Here is an 18,743-nt window from a genome sequence, read left to right as displayed (position 1 = left end):
GGGGTTCCCCCACCCGCCACTGGCTAGCTGGCCAGCAGTGGTGAAGTGTCCTCAAAAAGCAGGGGATTCCCTGCCCCCTACACAGTAATTTTTTTTCTGCTTTTACTGCTACAGGAGATGGCACATGAGCTGGAATTAGCTGTGAGAATTGTTAAGGAGATGGAAGAATTTGAAACCACAGAAGCAGAAGCTTTTTCCAGCAAAACGAATCTTTTAAATGAGGAACTGGCAACACTTAACAAAAACATTAATTCAAAACTGGAAATCTTGAAGCCTTATGTAACATTTTTAAAGTCGTCAAATGAGGTATTTATATACATTTGCCTCTCCAGTGCCTGCATATGGAGGGATCCCTATCAAGCTCAACCAAGCCCTTGTTCAACCTTTACATGTGTGTAACTTGGCGGTGGGGACTGGGGTAGAATTGCCAGGTCCAGTTCAAGAAATATCTGGGGACTTTGGGGATGGAACCAGGAGACATTGGGAGTGAAGCCAGGAGCAAGGATGTGACAAACATAATTGAACTTCAAAGGGAGTCCTGGCCATCACATTGAAAGGGTCCGCCCTCCTTTTAAATGCCTTCCCTCCAATGGAAATAATGGGTAGGGGAACCTTCTTTTGGGGGTTCATAGAATTGGACCCCCTGGTCCAATCTTTTTTGAAACATGCAGGGTGTTTTGAGGAGAGGCACCAGATGCTATGCTGAAAATTTGGTGCCTCTACCTCAAAAACAGCTCCCCCCGCCAATGCCCCAGATACCCACAGATCAATTCTCTATTATACCTTATGGAAATTGGTCTCCATAGGGAATAATGGAGTGCCCAGCAGACATTTCCCGCCCCCCTCCCCCCGCTTTCTGATGACCCTGAAGTGGGGGGAAATGTCTCTAAACCGGGGGATTCCCTGCCCCCACCTGGGGATTGTGTAACCAAATTAGAGAATCACAGTGAAGAAAGGCAGGGGAAACAAAGCATAAAGCTGCCATGATATTCAGCCTCCAAAAAATTAAACCAAGAGTCCAAAATTATACAAAAGTACCAAATATAATTGTTTTATAGTCAGTGAAGGCAATCACTTTCAATCCCTCCAAGGAACGATATTTCATCAGGAATCCAATTCCTTCTTCTCAAGCAAATGAATGCCAGATACAAGAAAATTGATGGTGCAATATTATGCAGTCAGCGATCCATAAGGCAACAGGATTGTACTGTGTGTTCCTGTTTCGCGTTAGCGTCTTCAAGCTTCTCACAATTAATATTCACATTCTGGGTAAGAACGCCATGAATTTCAAACACAGTTTCAGTGTTACTCAATATTAATTGTGAGAAGCTTGAAGTTTGCCTAATGGCAGGGCTGGCCCTGGTCAATGTAGAAATAAAAGATATGTATGTGATTTTTGGTGCTTGGGAGGGGCAACAGTGTGAGGACTTCTAGTGTCCTGGGCCCACTGATGGACCTCCTGATGGCACCTGGAGGTTTTTTGGCCACTGAGTGACACAGAGTGTTGGACTGGATGGGCTGTTAAATTGAAAGACAATGGCACAAGGTATAGATGGATAATCCCCGAGGGTGTGAGCTTTGAACTTCAGGGGAAGAGAGTCACGATCACAAATGCCCGAGAACTGAGGAGATTTTTTGAAGAAAATAAAGAATTTGCACCATGATGGATTACAAACTATTGTCTTGGAATGTTAATGGACTAAATTCACCACAAAAAAGAAGGGCAACTTTTCATTGGATTAAAAAGCAAAATTGTAATATAATTTGTTTGCAAGAAGTCCACATTAAACAAAAGGATTATAAATTTTTATGGAACAAACAATTGGGAAGGGAATTTTTTTCGTTAGCTGACCAGAAAAAAAGGGGAGTAGTTTTTTATATTAAACAAGACCTGGAGCCAAAATTGGTATTTAAAGATAAGGATGGAAGATTTGTAGCAGTGGAAATAACATCAAATGGGAAAAAAACGCTGTTATTGGGACTATATGCACCTAATGGTGCAAAAGATGTTTTTTTTAAAGACATTACACAACAACTAGATGAGTTGACCTACGATCAAATACTCTTAATGGGAGATTTTAATGGAACAGTTGAGAACTCATTGGATAGATCCGGAGGGAAAAAAAATAGTGGAAAAGAAGGAAAATTGCCAAAGTCTTTTTTTGAATTAGTAAAACAGGAAAATTTGGAGGACATATGGAGAAAGTTTAACCCTGAAGTGCGGGACTATACTTTTTTTTCTGCAAGACATAAGACATTTTCTAGAATTGACATGCTATGGGGAACCAGAGATTTAGGCCTCATAACAAGAAAGATAGAGATTTTGCCTAAAATTGGCACTGACCATAACCCAATAATGTGGATTACAAAACTGTCCAAAAGATTGAGAAGATGGAGATTGAATGAAGACTTGCTACAGAACAAAGAAACAGTGACTTTCCTAGGAAAAGAAACTAAAGAATTTTTCCAAGTGAATGATAAAGAAGATATCGATTTTCAGACGGTCTGGGATGCTTATAAAGCAGTAATGAGAGGGTTGCTGATTACTTTGAACAATAAAGATAAAAGGGAAAAAGAAAAACAACTACTGGATATTCAAAATGAAATAAAGAAAAAAGAAAGAGAGCTGAGGAAAAGACCAGGGAAAAAGAAAATTCTAAGGGAAATTTCAATATTGCAAACTCAACTAAGACATTTATTAAACAAAGAAGTAGAATGGAATTTGAAAAGGCTCCAGCAAAAATCGTTTGAAGGAGCAAATAAGACGGGGAAATACTTGGCGTGGCAGCTGAAAAAAAAGAGGGAAAATAAAATAATTAATAGAATTGTGATAGATGAAAGAGACGTAGTTACTCAAGAGGGAATAAAAAGAGAATTTTTTAAGTATTATGCCAAGCTGTTTAAAGGTGCTGAAGTAAAGAGAAAAAAGATAGATGAATATCTACAGAAAATAAAAATTGAGCCATTAACTGAGAATATGAGAAAAATTTTGAATGACCCAATTGAAAAAATAGAAATTGAGGCAGCAATCAACGTGATGAAAAATGATAAAGCTCCCGGGCCAGACGGTTATACAGCCAAGTATTTTAAAATGTTTAAAGATGAATTAATACCAAAATTACAGAAGCTGATGAATGCAATAAGAGTCAAAGGGAAGGTACCAAATACATGGAAAGAAGCTGTTATTTCTTTGATACCTAAAGAAGAAAGAGATGTTACAAATGTGAAAAATTACAGACCAATTTCACTTTTGAACAATGATTATAAAATATTTACAAGAATTCTGGCAGAACGTCTTAAGCAATATTTGATAAATTTTATAAAAGAGGACCAAGCCGGTTTTCTTCCCAAAAGACAAATAAGAGACAATATTAGAACTGTTGTAAATATTGTAGAATATTATGAAAGACATCCAGAAAAGGAAGTAGCGCTATTCTTTGCGGATGCAGAAAAAGCATTTGACAATTTAAATTGGGACTTTATGTTTGCAGTGATGGAAAAAATGGAGCTTGGAGAAAGTTTTATAAGAATGATAAAGGCAATATATTCTGAACAAAGTGCAAGGCTGTGCATCAACGCAGATCTTACAGATGAAATGAAAATTAGTAAAGGTACCAGACAAGGCTGCCCGCTTTCGCCATTGCTGTTTATAATGACTCTTGAAATTTTACTAATGCAGATTCAAGAAGAAAAAGATTTAGAAGGACTACAAATAAAAGGATTTACCTATAAATACAGAGCATTTGCAGATGATATAATGTTTATAAATGAAAATCCTTTACAAGTTACACCTTTGTTGTTAATGAGAATACAAGAGTTTGGGGAGTTGGCGGGACTTTATATAAACAAAGAAAAATCAAAAATCTTATGTAAGAATATGCAGAAAAATAGACAACAAGAACTACAAAGACTAACGGGTTGTGAAGTTACCTCTAAGGTAAAATACCTAGGGGTAGAGATAACAATGAAAAATATTGATTTGTTTAAGAACAATTATGAAAAGCTATGGCGTAAAATAGAAGAAGATATGCTAAAGTGGAACAAGCTCAATTTGTCACTGTTGGGTAGAATAGCTGCAGTAAAAATGAATATTTTACCAAGGATTATGTATCTGTTTCAAACCATCCCCATTGTGAAAGATGCTAAGCAATTTGATAAATGGCGAAGAAAAATTTCGGAATTCGTGTGGGCCGGGAGGAAACCTAGAATTAAAATGAAAGTCCTGATAGATGCGAAAGAGAGAGGTGGATTCCAATTACCAGATTTGAAACTGTATCATGAAGCAATTTGTTTAGTATGGTTAAAAGAATGGATAACGTTATTAAATAAAAAACTTCTAATGTTAGAAGGCCATGGAAAAAAATTCGGCTGGCATGCATATTTGTACTATGAAAAAAAGAAGATGGACGGTCTTTTCTCTCACCATTATATAAGGAGTAGCTTATTAAATGTGTGGATAAAGTACAAGAAATATGGTGATGAGAGGAGACCTTTATGGATAGTGCCGGCTGAAGTGATAAAGTTAACGGCCAAAACAGTCAAGGAAAAACAACTATCATACAACCAGTTACTAAAAATACAAAGCGGGAAAATAGAATTGAAAACTGCAGAAGAACTAAACTATAAATATGATTGGTTTCAAATGCAACAAATAAAAAGTTTGATGGAGAATGATATCAAAGCTGAAGGAATAAGGAAAGAACAAACAGAAATGGAAAGAGTTCTGCTTGGAGATAATGAGAAATTAATTTCAAAAGTGTACAAATTACTTTTACAATGGGCTACAGAAGATGAAGTAGTGAAATCTCAAATGATAAAATGGGCAATTAATGTAAATAAAGAAATAAAGATGGAATCTTGGGAATATCTGTGGAAAAATTCCATGAAACTCGCAACATGTCATAGTATTAAAGAGAACTGTTTTAAGATGATGTATAGAGGGTATATGACTCCAAAAAAATTAGCAAAGATGAACAATAAGATGCCAGATAGGTGCTGGAAATGTAAAAAGCATGAAGGTTCTTTCTACCATATGTGGTGGACTTGTGAAAGAGCTAAAATGTTTTGGCAAATGATTCAACAAGAGATATCTAAGATCCTGGGATATGAATTCAATAAAGAGGCAGAGACTTTTCTGCTGGGATTACAAATGGAAAAATTTCCAAAAGAAGATAGAACATTAATATGGTACTTGCTCTCAGCTGCTAGGACATTGTATGCGCAGTTGTGGAAGCAAGAAAAAATACCAGAAAAATGGGACTGGATTATGAAAGTTATGTCATGGAGTGAAATGGACAAATTAACAAGAAAATTAAGAGACTGTGATTTAGAACTTTTTAACCAAGAGTGGAAGAAATTCAGAAGATATGTAGAGAAAGAGTGGAAAATAAAAGGACATTGGACAATTTTTGAGGATTAAGATTTTTAAGATAACAATATAACTCTTGAAGGGGGTTCTTCTTCCCTATGTTTCTTTTTTGTTTCGTTTTTTTTTCTTGATAGTTAAGGGTACCTTTAATATCTGTTTTTTTAAAGAAAATAACACTGGCGGGGGTCAAGTAATTGGGGGAGGGGTGGGAGAAAGTAAGATGTGGGGTAGAATGATGGTCTTTTTCTTAATATATATTAAGCTTTTTATAAGTTGTAGTTATAGTTCTACTACCATATGTTACTAATAAAATTGTTTATTCACAAGGACTGGATGGGCTGTTGACCTGATCCAACATGGTTTCTCTTATGTTCTTATTTTTTTTTTGGTCTGCTGTTTCATAATTTTTTAACTCAGTAGTTTAAAATTTTTGGACTCACTTAGGGATGCCAGCCTCCAGGTGGGGCCTGGGGATCCCCCAGAATTGCAGCTCATCTCTAGACTTACAGAGATCAAAGTAGGAGTCAAGTTTCACCTTTAAGACCAACCAAGTTTTATTCAAAATGTAAGCTTTCGTATGCATGCATACTTCTTCAGACAAGGGGATAGGGTATAAAACTTTATTGGTCTTAAAGGTATACTTGACTCCTACTTTGTTCTGCTGCTTCAGACCAGCACAGCTGCCCATTTGGATCTACTTAAAGAGATTAGTTCCCCCTGGAGAAAATGGATGCTTTGGAGGGTGGACTGTATGGTAGTGTACCATACAGTACCTGTCCTTCCCAGGCTCCGTCCCCAAATCTCCAGATGTATCCCAGCCTGGATCAAACTAGAACTCCCAACATAAATATCTTCCTTTATTCTACCCTTTTAGATTGCTGGTGATGCTCTGAAGCTGAAAGAATTCTATACATCCGAGCATGTGCAAGAAGACGCTGAAGCTAAAAATGAGACACTGATGCAGTCAGCTGAAATCCAATGGCAGATGGTTTTAAAGAAGATTCTTTCCACTCAAGATATGGGACACGACTTTTTAAATTTAGTAAACATGGTGAGGCTGTCGCTGAGGCACTGCTGACACTAGCATCCATGACTACCTACAAAATTAAAAATCTTGGTGTCATTCCTTTTAAAATATTTGCAAATTGCAATATCTGACTGTACCTTATATGCAAAATGCATACATTTTCAAGAGCCATTATTACTTAATAGAAAGAATGGTTGGAAAAACAACTATTTCAAACCAGGCAAGGAAGACATATGGATATCAGGAGCCAGCATTTTTTTAAAAAGAGCTAGGGTTGAGACATTTAAAAAGAGAGATTTAGAAAAGAGATTGGGGTTGGAAGGACAAATACGTAGATCATTTTTTCTAATCTTAGCAGTCTTGATGATTAAGTGTCTGTTAGTAGGACAACAAAACAGGGTCATCCACAGGGAAGGCCGGGGTTTCTGTGCACTGAGGACTCGTTGGGTATGAAAAAAAGAGGACTTTTAAAGTTAAAACGAAAAGGAAGGGAAGCATGAACGTTTCCTTCTACAAAATATTTCATTAGGTTTTCTAGAGTTGCTAACCTTCATGTGGGGAGATAAGGAAGGCACTGTCCCCAAGAAAATCATCCTGTAATTCAACTTAATACTTCAAACACACTCAGAACAGTGTTCCCTCAAAACTGAGTTAGCGTGAGCTAGCTCACAGATTTTTAGCCTCCAGCTCGCACATTTTTGTCTTAGCTCAGGAAGGATGACCCCAGAGCACAATAATTTATGCAGTAGCTCCCAGCTTTGATGCCAGCAGCTGACAAAGTAGAATTTTTGCTCACAAGACTCTGCAGCTTAGAGGGAACATTGACTCAGAATATTCAGAACACAAACTTACTGCTATATATGTGATCTGAAACGATTATATAGTGTAAAGTTCTTGCCTGACTCATTGGAGCCTGTAGCACAGAGCTTGGGGACTCGGGAACAATAAGCAGTAGGATCCAAATCCCTGCTGTCCTGCTCCAATCACAGGCCCCCTACTGGTTTAAATGGTTCAATAGCATGCTAGCGCTTAAAGCAAGCACTGGGATCGCTCCCTCCGCCCTCCGATCCCAGCGCTTGCTTTAAGCATCACAGCTGAAGCCAGGCACACAGGCAAGGAGGAAGCACCCACCCCCTCCGTAAACCCAGCGCTTCACGAGCGCCGGCTGTGGAGAGGGCAGCGTGCTTCCTCCTTGCCTGTGTGCCTGGCTTCAGCTGTGATGCTTAAAGCAAGCGCTGGGATCGGAGGGCGGAGGAAGCGATCCCAGCACTTGCTTTAAGCATCAGAGGTGGAGCCAAGCAGACAGACAAGGAGGAAGCACGCTGCCCTCTCCACAGCCGGCGCTCGCGAAGCGCTGGGTTTGCGGAGGGGGCGGGTGCTTCCTCCTTGCCTGTGTGCCTGGCTTCAGCTGTGATGCTTAAAGCAAGCGCTGGGATCGGAGGGCGGAGGGAGCGATCCCAGCGCTTGCTTTAAGCATCAGAGGTGGAGCCAGGCACACAGGCAAGGAGGAAGCACGCTGCCCCCTCCGCACCCGGCGCTCGCGAAGCGCTGGGTTTGTGATGGGGTTACGTGGAGCGATCCCAGCACTTGCTGAAAGAAGATGGAGCTAGGCAGGGAGGCACGGGGGAAGCGCCAGATCGGAGGCAGAGGCAGTGGATCCCCCCCCCCCTGGGAGGAAGGTACGTACTGGTACCTTCGCTCCATAAGACGCACACACTTTTCCCCCCACTTTTTTTGGGGGGGGAGTGCGTCTTATGGTGCGAAAAATACGGTATATAGTTGACCCTGGTGGCCCAGTCGTCAGTCTTAGTGTGTAGCCCTATAATATGCTGTGTTGATAAAAGAGCTGTGTTCACTACCACCTTGCCTCTTCCTTGCGTTGAACCCACTTATTATACTTACTAATTCATTCTTGTACAAACAATAGAATAAATAATTTACAGTCCACAGAACAACCATAAGGTGGAACAGGTAAAGTATCAGACATATAACACCAAGTCCTTAGTGGCAGTTAACAGACAAGTCCATTCATGCTTTCCCCTCTATTCACACAAAACAGATCCTGTTCCATCCACTGAAGAAGAGGATTCTGCTCCGGACAAGGTGAGAACTTCAGGCATACAGCCACACAGCTAACAAGTATTTCTGGAATATCTAGGACCCCAGTTTTTGCAAGAAGCTTTATCCAAGAAAGAGATTTCTCCCAGATCCTACACCTCTTCACATTTCAAAGTTCCAAGCAGGTTCACTAAGGACTTGGTGTTATATGTCTGACACTTTACCTTTTTCACCTTATGGTTGTTCCATGGATTGTAAATTAATTATCCTACTGTTTGTACAAGAATTAATATTAGTAAGTTCGTGTTCTGAGTATTCTGAGTGTGTTTGAAGTGTTAAGTTGAGTTACAGGACTATTTTCGCAGCGGCAGTGCCTTCCTTATCTCCCTCTCGCTCTGCGATTCTCACTTCTATTGCCAAACCTCCAGGTGGGACCTGGAGATTTTCCAGAATCACAACCCATCTCCAGACTATACTGACCAGTTCACCTGGAGAAAATGGCAGCTTTTGGAGACTGGACTCTGGCATTATATCGCTGCTGAACACCTATCCCAAAGCCTTCCATTCCCAGGTTCTGTTCCCAAATCTCCAGGAATTTCTCAGCCTGAAGCTGGCAGCCCTATTTCATGCAGAAGAGGTTAAGGTGGTATATAAATGTTTTAAATCAACTCAAAGGTGAAAAAAAAGGTTTCTCGCTTCCCTTCCTTTTCCAAATGATGAATGTAGAGTTTTGGGGATCTAGAAGTGAAGATGAAACAAAGCTTCTACTCTTTTTGCGACTTCCACTCAGCATTTAGGTAACAAACGATCAACAAAATTGGGCATATTTTCTTCCTCCAGAAAAAAAAAAAATGAAGTTTGATCATTCTTCACTTAACAGGTGAATGAGAATCTAATACTGAATGTGGAAAATGTGGTACAAGTAACAGAACAAGCTATTGCTGTTCTGAACAAAGAAAAGGAAGAGCTGACGTGTCTTTGGACATCATGGAAACTTAACATGAATCAAGTGAAATCCATCAAAGAACAGTGTGGGAAATTTAATGAGCAATTTAAAACCGTAAGTGAATATCTATGTAAAGGGAAGTGCTCCTGCCTATCTGGAGCAATGTGCTGCTTGTAATTTCCTTGCTATCAACTAGAGTTGTTAATTGACTTGTTTTTTGCCAGGAGATTTCAGATAAAACATTTACTAGGCTCTAAATTGAAACCAATCCCTTTCTCTAGAAAGATACAAAAATGTATGCTCAAAGGATAAAATTACAGTGGTTGAACTTTTCAGATTCACATTCCATACTGCTAATGATGGCACATTTCTCATAACTGATTTAAACCTTGTACTTTTCTGTATATGACTGTACACACATAGACAGATGAGCATTGTAAAACATACACAATTTGCCAGAGATTACTCTTTGCTCTGAAACAGTAAGAATTTAAAGAAGCAGCTTGTGTGTGTGTGTGGAGGGGAGGGGCAGAAGGGGGCAATTATGGTTGTGATTCAGCTTTGCTGCTGAACACCATACACTAAGCCCAATTGTCTTGTGAATCTGAGGTGATAATATTACATATTTAAACATACATCTATAACCTAACCACAGGGACAATAATAATTATTTGTTTAGTTCACTTGATGTCTGTAATTGTCTTTCTGGGCATCACGGCACCCCCAAATGTCACCATTTTATAGGGTTGCCAGATCCCCTCACCTGTCCAGTGGGGAGATTTGAGGGATGTTCCGGGGGTAGTTGGGGACACTCTGGTATTTGGGTGAAAGTATCCTTTTTTTCACCCTCAAAACCAGGGATCATTTTGTAGAAAAATAGGTGGTGGAGCTCATCTAGGGATTGTTATGCAGCTGCACATACTAATCGATGGACAAGGAGGTGGAACTCTCAGGAGGAGGAACTCTCAGAAAGGTTCAGGAGCTGCGCTGAACCCGAGGCCTGCTCAAAACCATAGAGTTTGCGAAATACCAGAGCATCCCCACACAACTTCCCCAACATGATATCACATCTGGGTGATGTCATTGTGTTGGGGACCTCATGTGGCAAAATCCCTGGTCCATGGTGGAGAGCAGCCCCCAAAACTGGGGCATCCCTCACTGGGGCCTGGGAGTTGGCAACCCCATCATTTTAGGATTGAAATTGTAGCTTCATAGCCTTCTGATAAGGACTAACCAACAGTTGAATGTGAATACATACAAATGTATGTTTGGGTTGCCACACTTATACAGCATACTTTTGTGGTATTCCTCTGCTATTGTCCAGAGCTTGAAGCTGCATTCTTGCAAAAACCCTGGTCTTTCAAGCACCAAATACACAACAAAACATGTATTAGCATGTTGCTTTCTCTGTCATAGACTACACAGAGCTTAAATGCTCTTCAAGAGGCTCTCCGGTCCACTGCGGCGCTTGATCTTGGAAGCAATCTTTCTGTGCTTGTAGAAATGCAAAATAAATTTAACCAAATGAAACCACAGTTCCAGGTGAGAATAGAAATTAAGATTTCTGTGAGTTTGTTCTCAAAAATATGTATTAAAGTCAGTAGAAATTTACACAGGTGGTTGTAAATAATTTCTCCACTAGAGAAGATTTGGCTTGTGGGTGGGGGGGTAAGTTAAAATGGGTGCCTGAGTATATGGGTCAGGCACCCATTTTAACTAACAGGATTCTAGCAGGAGCTCCTTTGCATATTAGGCCATACACCCCTGATGTAGCCAATCAACCAAGAGTTTACCAAAAAGGAGTCTTGTAAGCTCTTGGAGGATTGGCTACATTAGGGGTGTGTGGCCTAATATGCAAAGGAGCTCCTGCTAGAATTCCACCCCTGATATGGGTACATTCAGAACTACCTCTAACATTCATCAGCACAGCTTGTTGCTGTGATTGTGTCCTCCTTCCTCCACCGTTTGTTGGTCCACAGCTGCTTGAAGTCTTTAATGGCCTGATGCAGATGCTTGAACAAATATAAGCAGGGTCAGCCCTAGACTGTTTGGCACCCTAGGCAAGGCTAAATTCTGCTCCCCCCCCCCCCACACACACACACTGATGAAGTCACTGAGTCACATGGAAGGCACCCAATTTGGTGCCTCCAGAAGGTCGGCACTGTAGGCAGTCACCTAGTTTGCCTAGTGGCAGGGCTGGCCCTGAATAGGAGACTATTGTAATTTGGTTCTTCTTAGGGGTAGAATTCTAGCAGGAGCTCCTTTGCATATTAGGTCAAACAATACTGATGTAGCCAATCCTCCAAGAGCTTACAAAAAAGAGCCTTGTAAGCTCTTGGAGAATTGGCTACATCAGGAGGATGTGGCCTAATATGCAAAGGAGCTCCTGCTAGAATTCCACCCTGGTTCCTCCCATAAACCGATGATTTTAAGTCATGTTTTTAGCCTTGCCCATCTATTGTTTCTTTGAGATACAGAGGCAGGTAGGCAGCCATCAGTCTAAAATGAAGGCAATAGGTGTGGGAGAATCAGAGGAAAACAGGCCTTCATAAATTGGCCTTCATAATAGGCCCCAGCTGTAGAAATGGGAGCCCACATGAATGAATAAACAGTAATACTGAAGTAGCAAAATTGCTAATGGTGTATAGGAGTGCCAGGTGAGGCTGAGAAGTGGGTGGGGAACTTATCAGGAGGCTCTGGGAGAAGGAACTCTGAAGTGAGTTCCAGGTGAGCTGCTGTCATGTTTAAAGGGACCATGTTCCTTTAAAATGCTTTCCATCTATTAAAAATAATTGAGGATGGGGGCACCTTCTTTTGAAACTTGGAGAGTTTTTTGAGAAGAGGCACCAGGAGCTATGCTGAAAATTTGGTTCCTCTATCTCAAAAAACAGACCTTCCCAGAGCCCCAAATACCCATGGATCAATTCTCCCTTATATCCTATGGGAAATGGTTTCCATAGGGTATAATGAAAGGACTCCAAACCAGGGGATCTCCTGCCCCCAATTCGGGATTGGCACCCTTGATGTACCTCCTCAATGACCTGCCCTGGCCTAGCTACAGAGGCTACTGTGCACTCATAATGATTTAGAGAAGGAAACCAAAGCAAAGCGGCCAGTGATTTGTTTGGGCTGGACATCCAATATATTTACCATTTCTACTCCGAATAATCTTGTTGTGTCTGATTTGTTAGCAACTGAATGCTGAAGTGGAGTATACATTAAAGTTATCAGAACAGCTGAGCTCGAAAGGAGTCCCTGACATGGAAAAGTCTGAGAAAGTAAGTGAGCTCATTCATCTCCATAAGGAGATAAAGGAAAAGATTGAAACGTATGATGAAATTTTCAACAAGACAGTAAAGTTCCACCACACAAAAGAGCAAGTGAGTATAATTATATTTAGCTTGATGGAAACACACTTTCTCACTGCGGTTATGTATATGCATCTGTGTATGGCCCTTTTTGCTTTTGTGTTTACTACGGCTCTCACTTCCCACTTCCGTTGCTTTAAAAACCTGCTTTCATATTCACTTGCACACAGACCTCACTCTCCCGTTGGATTTTGAAATTCCTTCCACATCCTTTTCCCAGCATCTTGCTGTCACTCCTCTGTATCTCCATAGTTTCCAAGGGTGCGGTCACACTCACCATTAAATCCATCTGCAACACGCCTCTATTATAATCCGCATAACCAATTTTCCGATCAGACAACAGCCAGGCTCCTGTTCTATCCCATGTGGGTCCCGTCGCTGGTTGATCACAGAGTGCTTTACCGGACCTCGTTTCATGCAACGTCAATCTGCATTAGCGCAGGTGCAGTGATGCCCGCTCTCTGCAGCGCGTCACTTTTAAATGGGTCGGATCACTAACAGTTTTGCTAGTCCATTGGCACTACTTTTCCAGCATGAGCACTACGCGTGCAGAAAAAACCCCAGGAATTCAAATCAGTTCACATCTGGTTCACATCTACTTTCAAAAGTGAGTTTTGCTTCCGGACATAGGGGTGGGTAAACGATTTATCGAGCCAACATTCGCTCGCTCATTCACTGGCGCAGTGATATCACTTGCAGGGGGCTTTGGGAGGGAAGCGGTGATGTGCTTCCGACAAGTCGCCAATGATGGAGCGTTCAAACAGAGAAATTCCGCTCAGGAACCGTCAGAAGAATTTTGTTTCGGATTTAAAGCAGTATCAAATTAGTCCGCGCCCCAGTCGTCTCAACGCGGGACTCGAACGAGCTAATCGCCATTCGCAGATGCTGACATTTGGACAACCGCTTAAAATCCTACATGCTTCCGGACTCCACTCATGCCCGTAGCGGGATTTTATGAACATCTGACCTCACCCGAAGAGTGGTATTTCAGAGCAGTATTCCCCCCTCCCCCTCTTAGTTCACTTCCAAACCTTTAAAGCAGAAACATTTCCTCCCATTTCCCTCCTCCCCTTCCCCGGTAGGCTAATTGGTCTGTCCTTGTTGGTCAGTTTCACACTATGCATGACTTTTGAAACAGGAGATTAGGAAAGTATTGGTTGGTTAAAATGCTGGGCTATTTTATATTTGGGGAAAAAAAGTTTCCTTTTAAATTGACTCTGACCACAAACATTTCAAACGTGAACATAATGCTATGGAACCTAGCTTGTGACAGCAGCAGCCTTTAAAAAAAATCTGATCCATCATCTTCCCCTTTTGTAATTTCTAAATAACAAGGGGGTGGGGGGACGACTCAGGCTGCAAAGCACTGACATCCACCTCCCCCCCTCTCCAGCCAAGTGGTCAGTATTGACTCTCACTAAATTTTTTAAGTAAGCTGTGTATGCAGAATGGACCAATATAGTCTGTTGTTACTCGCTTGCTCTACATATAAACCTAGCACAAAATGTTAAAAAATGACCCTATGTCTTGGTAATAATTATACTTCAATATATATGTTTTTCTAAGTTAAATCCAGGGGTGGAATTCAGGACTGGATCTACATGTTTTTTGAGGGGGGACGGAATTAAAAAAATGATGCCCCCTTATTGTCAGGCCCAGAGCCAAGGAAAAGACAAGTAGCATTCAAGATCTTTATTCCAGCATCATGGGCATACACACACGTTGTCAGCATTGACCTTCCCACCAATTCCTCCAGCTTATAAACCTTTGCCCTGACAGTTATAATTCAAGCCAAAGTGCACCAAGCTAAAGCGGGGGTTTTGCGCGGGGTTTCTATTAAGCTCTCATCACCACAGGTGGTGTTATCAGTTCTTGGGTCACATCTCCTCCAGTTCTTGACCTTGGTTGCGTAGTAACTAGCCAGTTCCCAGACATGCCACCCTCCCTTCAAATAAGCAACAAGCAGCAATTCATATCAAAGGCAGCATAGCAAGCAAGCACAAGCATAGCATTGTATGATTGGATACATATGGAAAGAGGAACAAAATGGAGTGACTCTTGACACTTATGGGCCCTTTCTATTTTTGGGCCCATAGAATGGAATGGACTCCACACCCATTGTGGCACCCCTCCCTCTAGCAGTGCCCAGGGCAAGCGTCTCCTCTTCTCCCCCCTAGATCTGGCCCTGGTGGAATTCTAGCAGGATCTCCTTTGCATATTAGGCCACACATCCCTGATGTAGCCAATCCTCCAAGAGCTTACAAAAAGAGCCTTTTAAGCTCTTGGACGATTGGCTAGATCAGGGGGGGTGTGGCCTAATATGGGGGTGTGTGGCCTAAAAACCAGCCATGTTGCAACGTGGCTTAGACTGAGTGGGCTGAAGTTAAATCCAGCGAAGACAGAGGTTCTCCATGTGGGTCGTGGCACTCTGGGGAAGGAAATATCTCTCCCGGCCTTTGACGAGGCGCCGCTGAAGACGGCGCAGCGGGTAAAGAGCCTGGGCGTCTTACTGGAGCCTTCATTATCAATGGAGGCCCAGATAACAGCCACTGCCAAATCAGCCTTCTTCCACCTGAGGCGGGCGAGGCAGCTGGCCCCTTTCCTAGAGCGTCAGGACCTAGCAATGGTGATCCACGCGACGGTCACCTCAAGATTGGACTACTGTAACGCTCTCTACATGGGGCTGCCTCTGTACCGGACCCGGGAGCTGCAGCTAGTGCAGAACGCGGCGGCCAGGCTGCTACTTGGTCTCCCAAGATGGGAGCATATACGGCCAGGGCTGCGCGGACTGCACTGGCTGCCAATCGTATACCGGATCCAGTACAAAGTGCTGGTCATAACCTTTAAAGCCCTATATGGCCAAGGACCGACCTACCTGAGGGACCGTCTCTCCCCATATGAGCCCCAGAGAGCACTGAGGTCAGTGGGGAAAAGCAGACTGAATATCCCTGGGCCAAAAGAAGTTAAACTTCAAAGCACCCGCACCCGGGCCTTTTCTGTTGCGGCTCCACAACTCTGGAACCAACTCCCAGAGGAGGTGCGGGCCCTGCGGAACTTAGACCAGTTCCGCAGGGCCTGCAAGACCGCCCTCTTCAAACAGGCGTTCACCAATAACTGAATTAATGTTTACCGCCAGATTAGTAACGTTTACCGCCAATGTTGACTTAGGAATGTTTTAATTAATTATTGATTATTGACTGATTTTAATGTGAATTTTAATGTGAATTTAATGTTTTTATTACTATTGTTTACCTGAAATGCTGTTAGCCGCCCTGAGCCTGCTTCGGCGGGGAGGGCGGGATATAAATAAAATTTTACATTACATTACATTACATTACAAAGGCGCTCCTGCTAGAATTCCACCCCTGATTAAATCTAAACCAGATTCATAAATCCTGAACCAATTCCTGATTGATTTGTAAATGTGACCCCTGATTAACATCTGTGTTAACTTTTGACTTGCCACTTTCACAGCTTGAAGGTCTCATAAAAAACGGAGGATTGGAGGTCCCAGAAATTAAAGAGGTGCCCAGTGATTCATCCCATGCTAAGACTCACCTAAACAATGCTCAAGGGAAACACACCCGTATCAGGCAGCTGTACAAATTGGCACTCACGCTTGGAATGGATATAATTTCAACAGTGCAACATCCAGTAAGTCAGTTATCAGAGCCTGCAAGGAATGGAACAAAGTAAGAAGAATGAAGGGCATGCCTTTGCCTTTCCTGCATTAGTCCTAGTCGGGGATATTTATAATTAAAAGGGCCCCTGAGTCATTTAAGATGTTTGCTATTTTTATATCATGGGCTACAGCTATGCTAGGATAGAAGGCAACGTCTTTCAGTATATTGGTGGGTGGATCCTCTGGGCAATGTCTATATTCAAAGGGGTGTGTGATTTAAGCAGTTATCCCCACACACACACCCCACAGGAGGTGGCGGCTGCTGCAAGCATACAGCTTCAAGAGGGGATTGGATAAACGTATGGAGCAGAGGTCCATCAGTGGCTATTAGCCACAGTGTATTGTTGGAACTCACTGTCTGGGGCAGTGATGCTTGGTATTCTTGGTGCTTGGTGGGGGCACAGTGGGAGGGCTTCTAGTGTCCTGGCCCCACTGATGGACCTTCTGATGGTGCCTGATTTTTTTGGGCCACTGTGTGACACAGAGTGTTGGACTGGATGGGCCATTGGCCTGATCCAACATGGCTTCTCTTATGTTCTTACCCCAAAAACCTTCAGTTCCCTCCTCATACTGTTTCTGGGCTTCTCTGTTCTCCAGGAGAAGCATTTTTGGAGGCCTTTGGTGGGGGAGGTGAAGTCCTGCTCCACTGATGGAAATCACTTTCATCAGCAGAGACCTACCATGTTATCCAAGCCATTAGGTTGTGACAGGAATGACGAGCTTAGCAATTGATTTATTTGGGAGCAATAGCTTTATATATATTTCCCTAGCAGTAACAAAAATTTTGATTTAGGAACCACAGTTTGACATTAGGTCATCCAAATGTCCTCTAACCATGCTTGTTACTAATCTGCAGTTGAAGGATCCGTTCTGTACCCATATACCAAGTCATAATGCTGTGAGTAGAATGAGAGTGTTTAGACCTCTCTTGTGGCCAAAGCTGAAACTTCATATGTTGCTCCTACATGGTGTACTTGTTAGGAGCTGGGAAAACCAGGTTCAAATTCTTACTCAGCTAAGGAAGCTTGCTGGGTGACCTTGTGCTAGTTACTTTCTGTCAGCCTAAATTGCCTCACAGGGTTGCAGTTGTTAGGCTAAAATGGTGGAGAGGAGACCAAGGTTGTAAGCCGGGCCATAACCAAGGTCTTTTTTGGGGGGAGTACTGGGGTGCCAGGGGGTGTTAATTAATTAATTGAGCCTCAAGAGCAGGCAGATCACTTCTGGGCTGGGGGTGCTGCAAAATCAAAATGGGGCAGAGCCCTATTGGCCACCCACTGGCTATGGTAAGTTGCTTCATACCCCACTGTGTTAAAAAAAGGGTACATCTTTAAGGACTTGCCCAAATTCAATTCAGGCCTAGGTTGCTTATCTTTTCCTTTAGCAAACATGCTCTGAAATGTCTTTATTTTAAATTGATTTTTAAAAGCCTGCTCAAATAGCATGAAAGAGCAGTTTGCAGATCGAAATGATCATCATCTCACCTTGATTTCTGCATCTCATTCCAGAATCCTTTTAATGTTTCTGTAAAGATCCTGCAACAGCAGCTAAAGGCACTTGAGTCTGACAGCGTTAGCTGGAGTTGCAAAGCAGATAAATACGAGGAAGAGCTGTCCAACGTCCTTCATTTCTGCACCACGAGAGACGAGATTCACGAGGTGTGGTGAAAAGAAACACATTAAATCATTAAAAGCTGTCGTGTCCTTTGACTTCTTGCTGTTCAGTAGTCCTTGTAGGTTCCTTTTCAGTTAGACTTCTGGGTTTGCAATTCAGGTAAAAGATGGCCTGTGGGCCTCTATAATTCCACAGTCAACAGTTTCACTGACATTTATGTTCTTCGTAAAGAGGACTGGAAATGGTCACATCTACACAGGGACAGTCTAGCTTCACACAGAATGAGGTGATAGAGGTCTTGACTATGTTTCAGGCCTTACGTTGTTTTATTTTAACCCATACACCCCTACATACACCCCCCACAACTCCCTACATGTAGTTAACTGTATACATCAGGGAAGGGGATACTCTAAACATCTGGTTACTGATGTGCTAGCATAATACATTCAATGAGAGCTTTTTACATGGAGGGTGGGAATCCACCATTTGATATGGATATTTGTACTGGAAGTGGTATTTACGTATGATGATAACTGTAGCTGTCACTTTTTGAGGTAAAACCTTAAAAAAAGATGTCACAAGAAGTGTATTAAATGTCTTTACTTTCTGGTTATTTCATAAGAATGAAATAATGAAGTAATAGCTGGGACCCTCCCCCCCCCCCCCAAAAAAAAAGAAAAAAC

General features: G+C 42.1%; 1 protein-coding gene across 1 annotated transcript in view; it reads left to right on the top strand.

Moving 5' to 3' along the window:
• The window catches only part of CCDC141 (coiled-coil domain containing 141), a 199,606-nt gene that overhangs the window by 153,530 nt on the left and 27,333 nt on the right, over positions 1-18,743 (top strand). The window contains exons 12-18 of the mRNA XM_060257083.1: positions 115-306; positions 6,243-6,419; positions 9,334-9,513; positions 10,816-10,941; positions 12,591-12,779; positions 16,242-16,421; positions 17,955-18,104. Coding sequence (XP_060113066.1) covers positions 115-306; positions 6,243-6,419; positions 9,334-9,513; positions 10,816-10,941; positions 12,591-12,779; positions 16,242-16,421; positions 17,955-18,104 — 1,194 coding nt within the window. The remainder of the gene's footprint in view (positions 1-114; positions 307-6,242; positions 6,420-9,333; positions 9,514-10,815; positions 10,942-12,590; positions 12,780-16,241; positions 16,422-17,954; positions 18,105-18,743) is intronic.

This window comes from Heteronotia binoei, chromosome 16 (genome assembly GCF_032191835.1).
Source record: "Heteronotia binoei isolate CCM8104 ecotype False Entrance Well chromosome 16, APGP_CSIRO_Hbin_v1, whole genome shotgun sequence".
Taxonomy (NCBI): Eukaryota; Metazoa; Chordata; class Lepidosauria; order Squamata; family Gekkonidae; genus Heteronotia; species Heteronotia binoei.
Note: the sequence above shows the minus strand (reverse complement) of the source record. Positions and strands in the feature narration are given on the sequence as shown.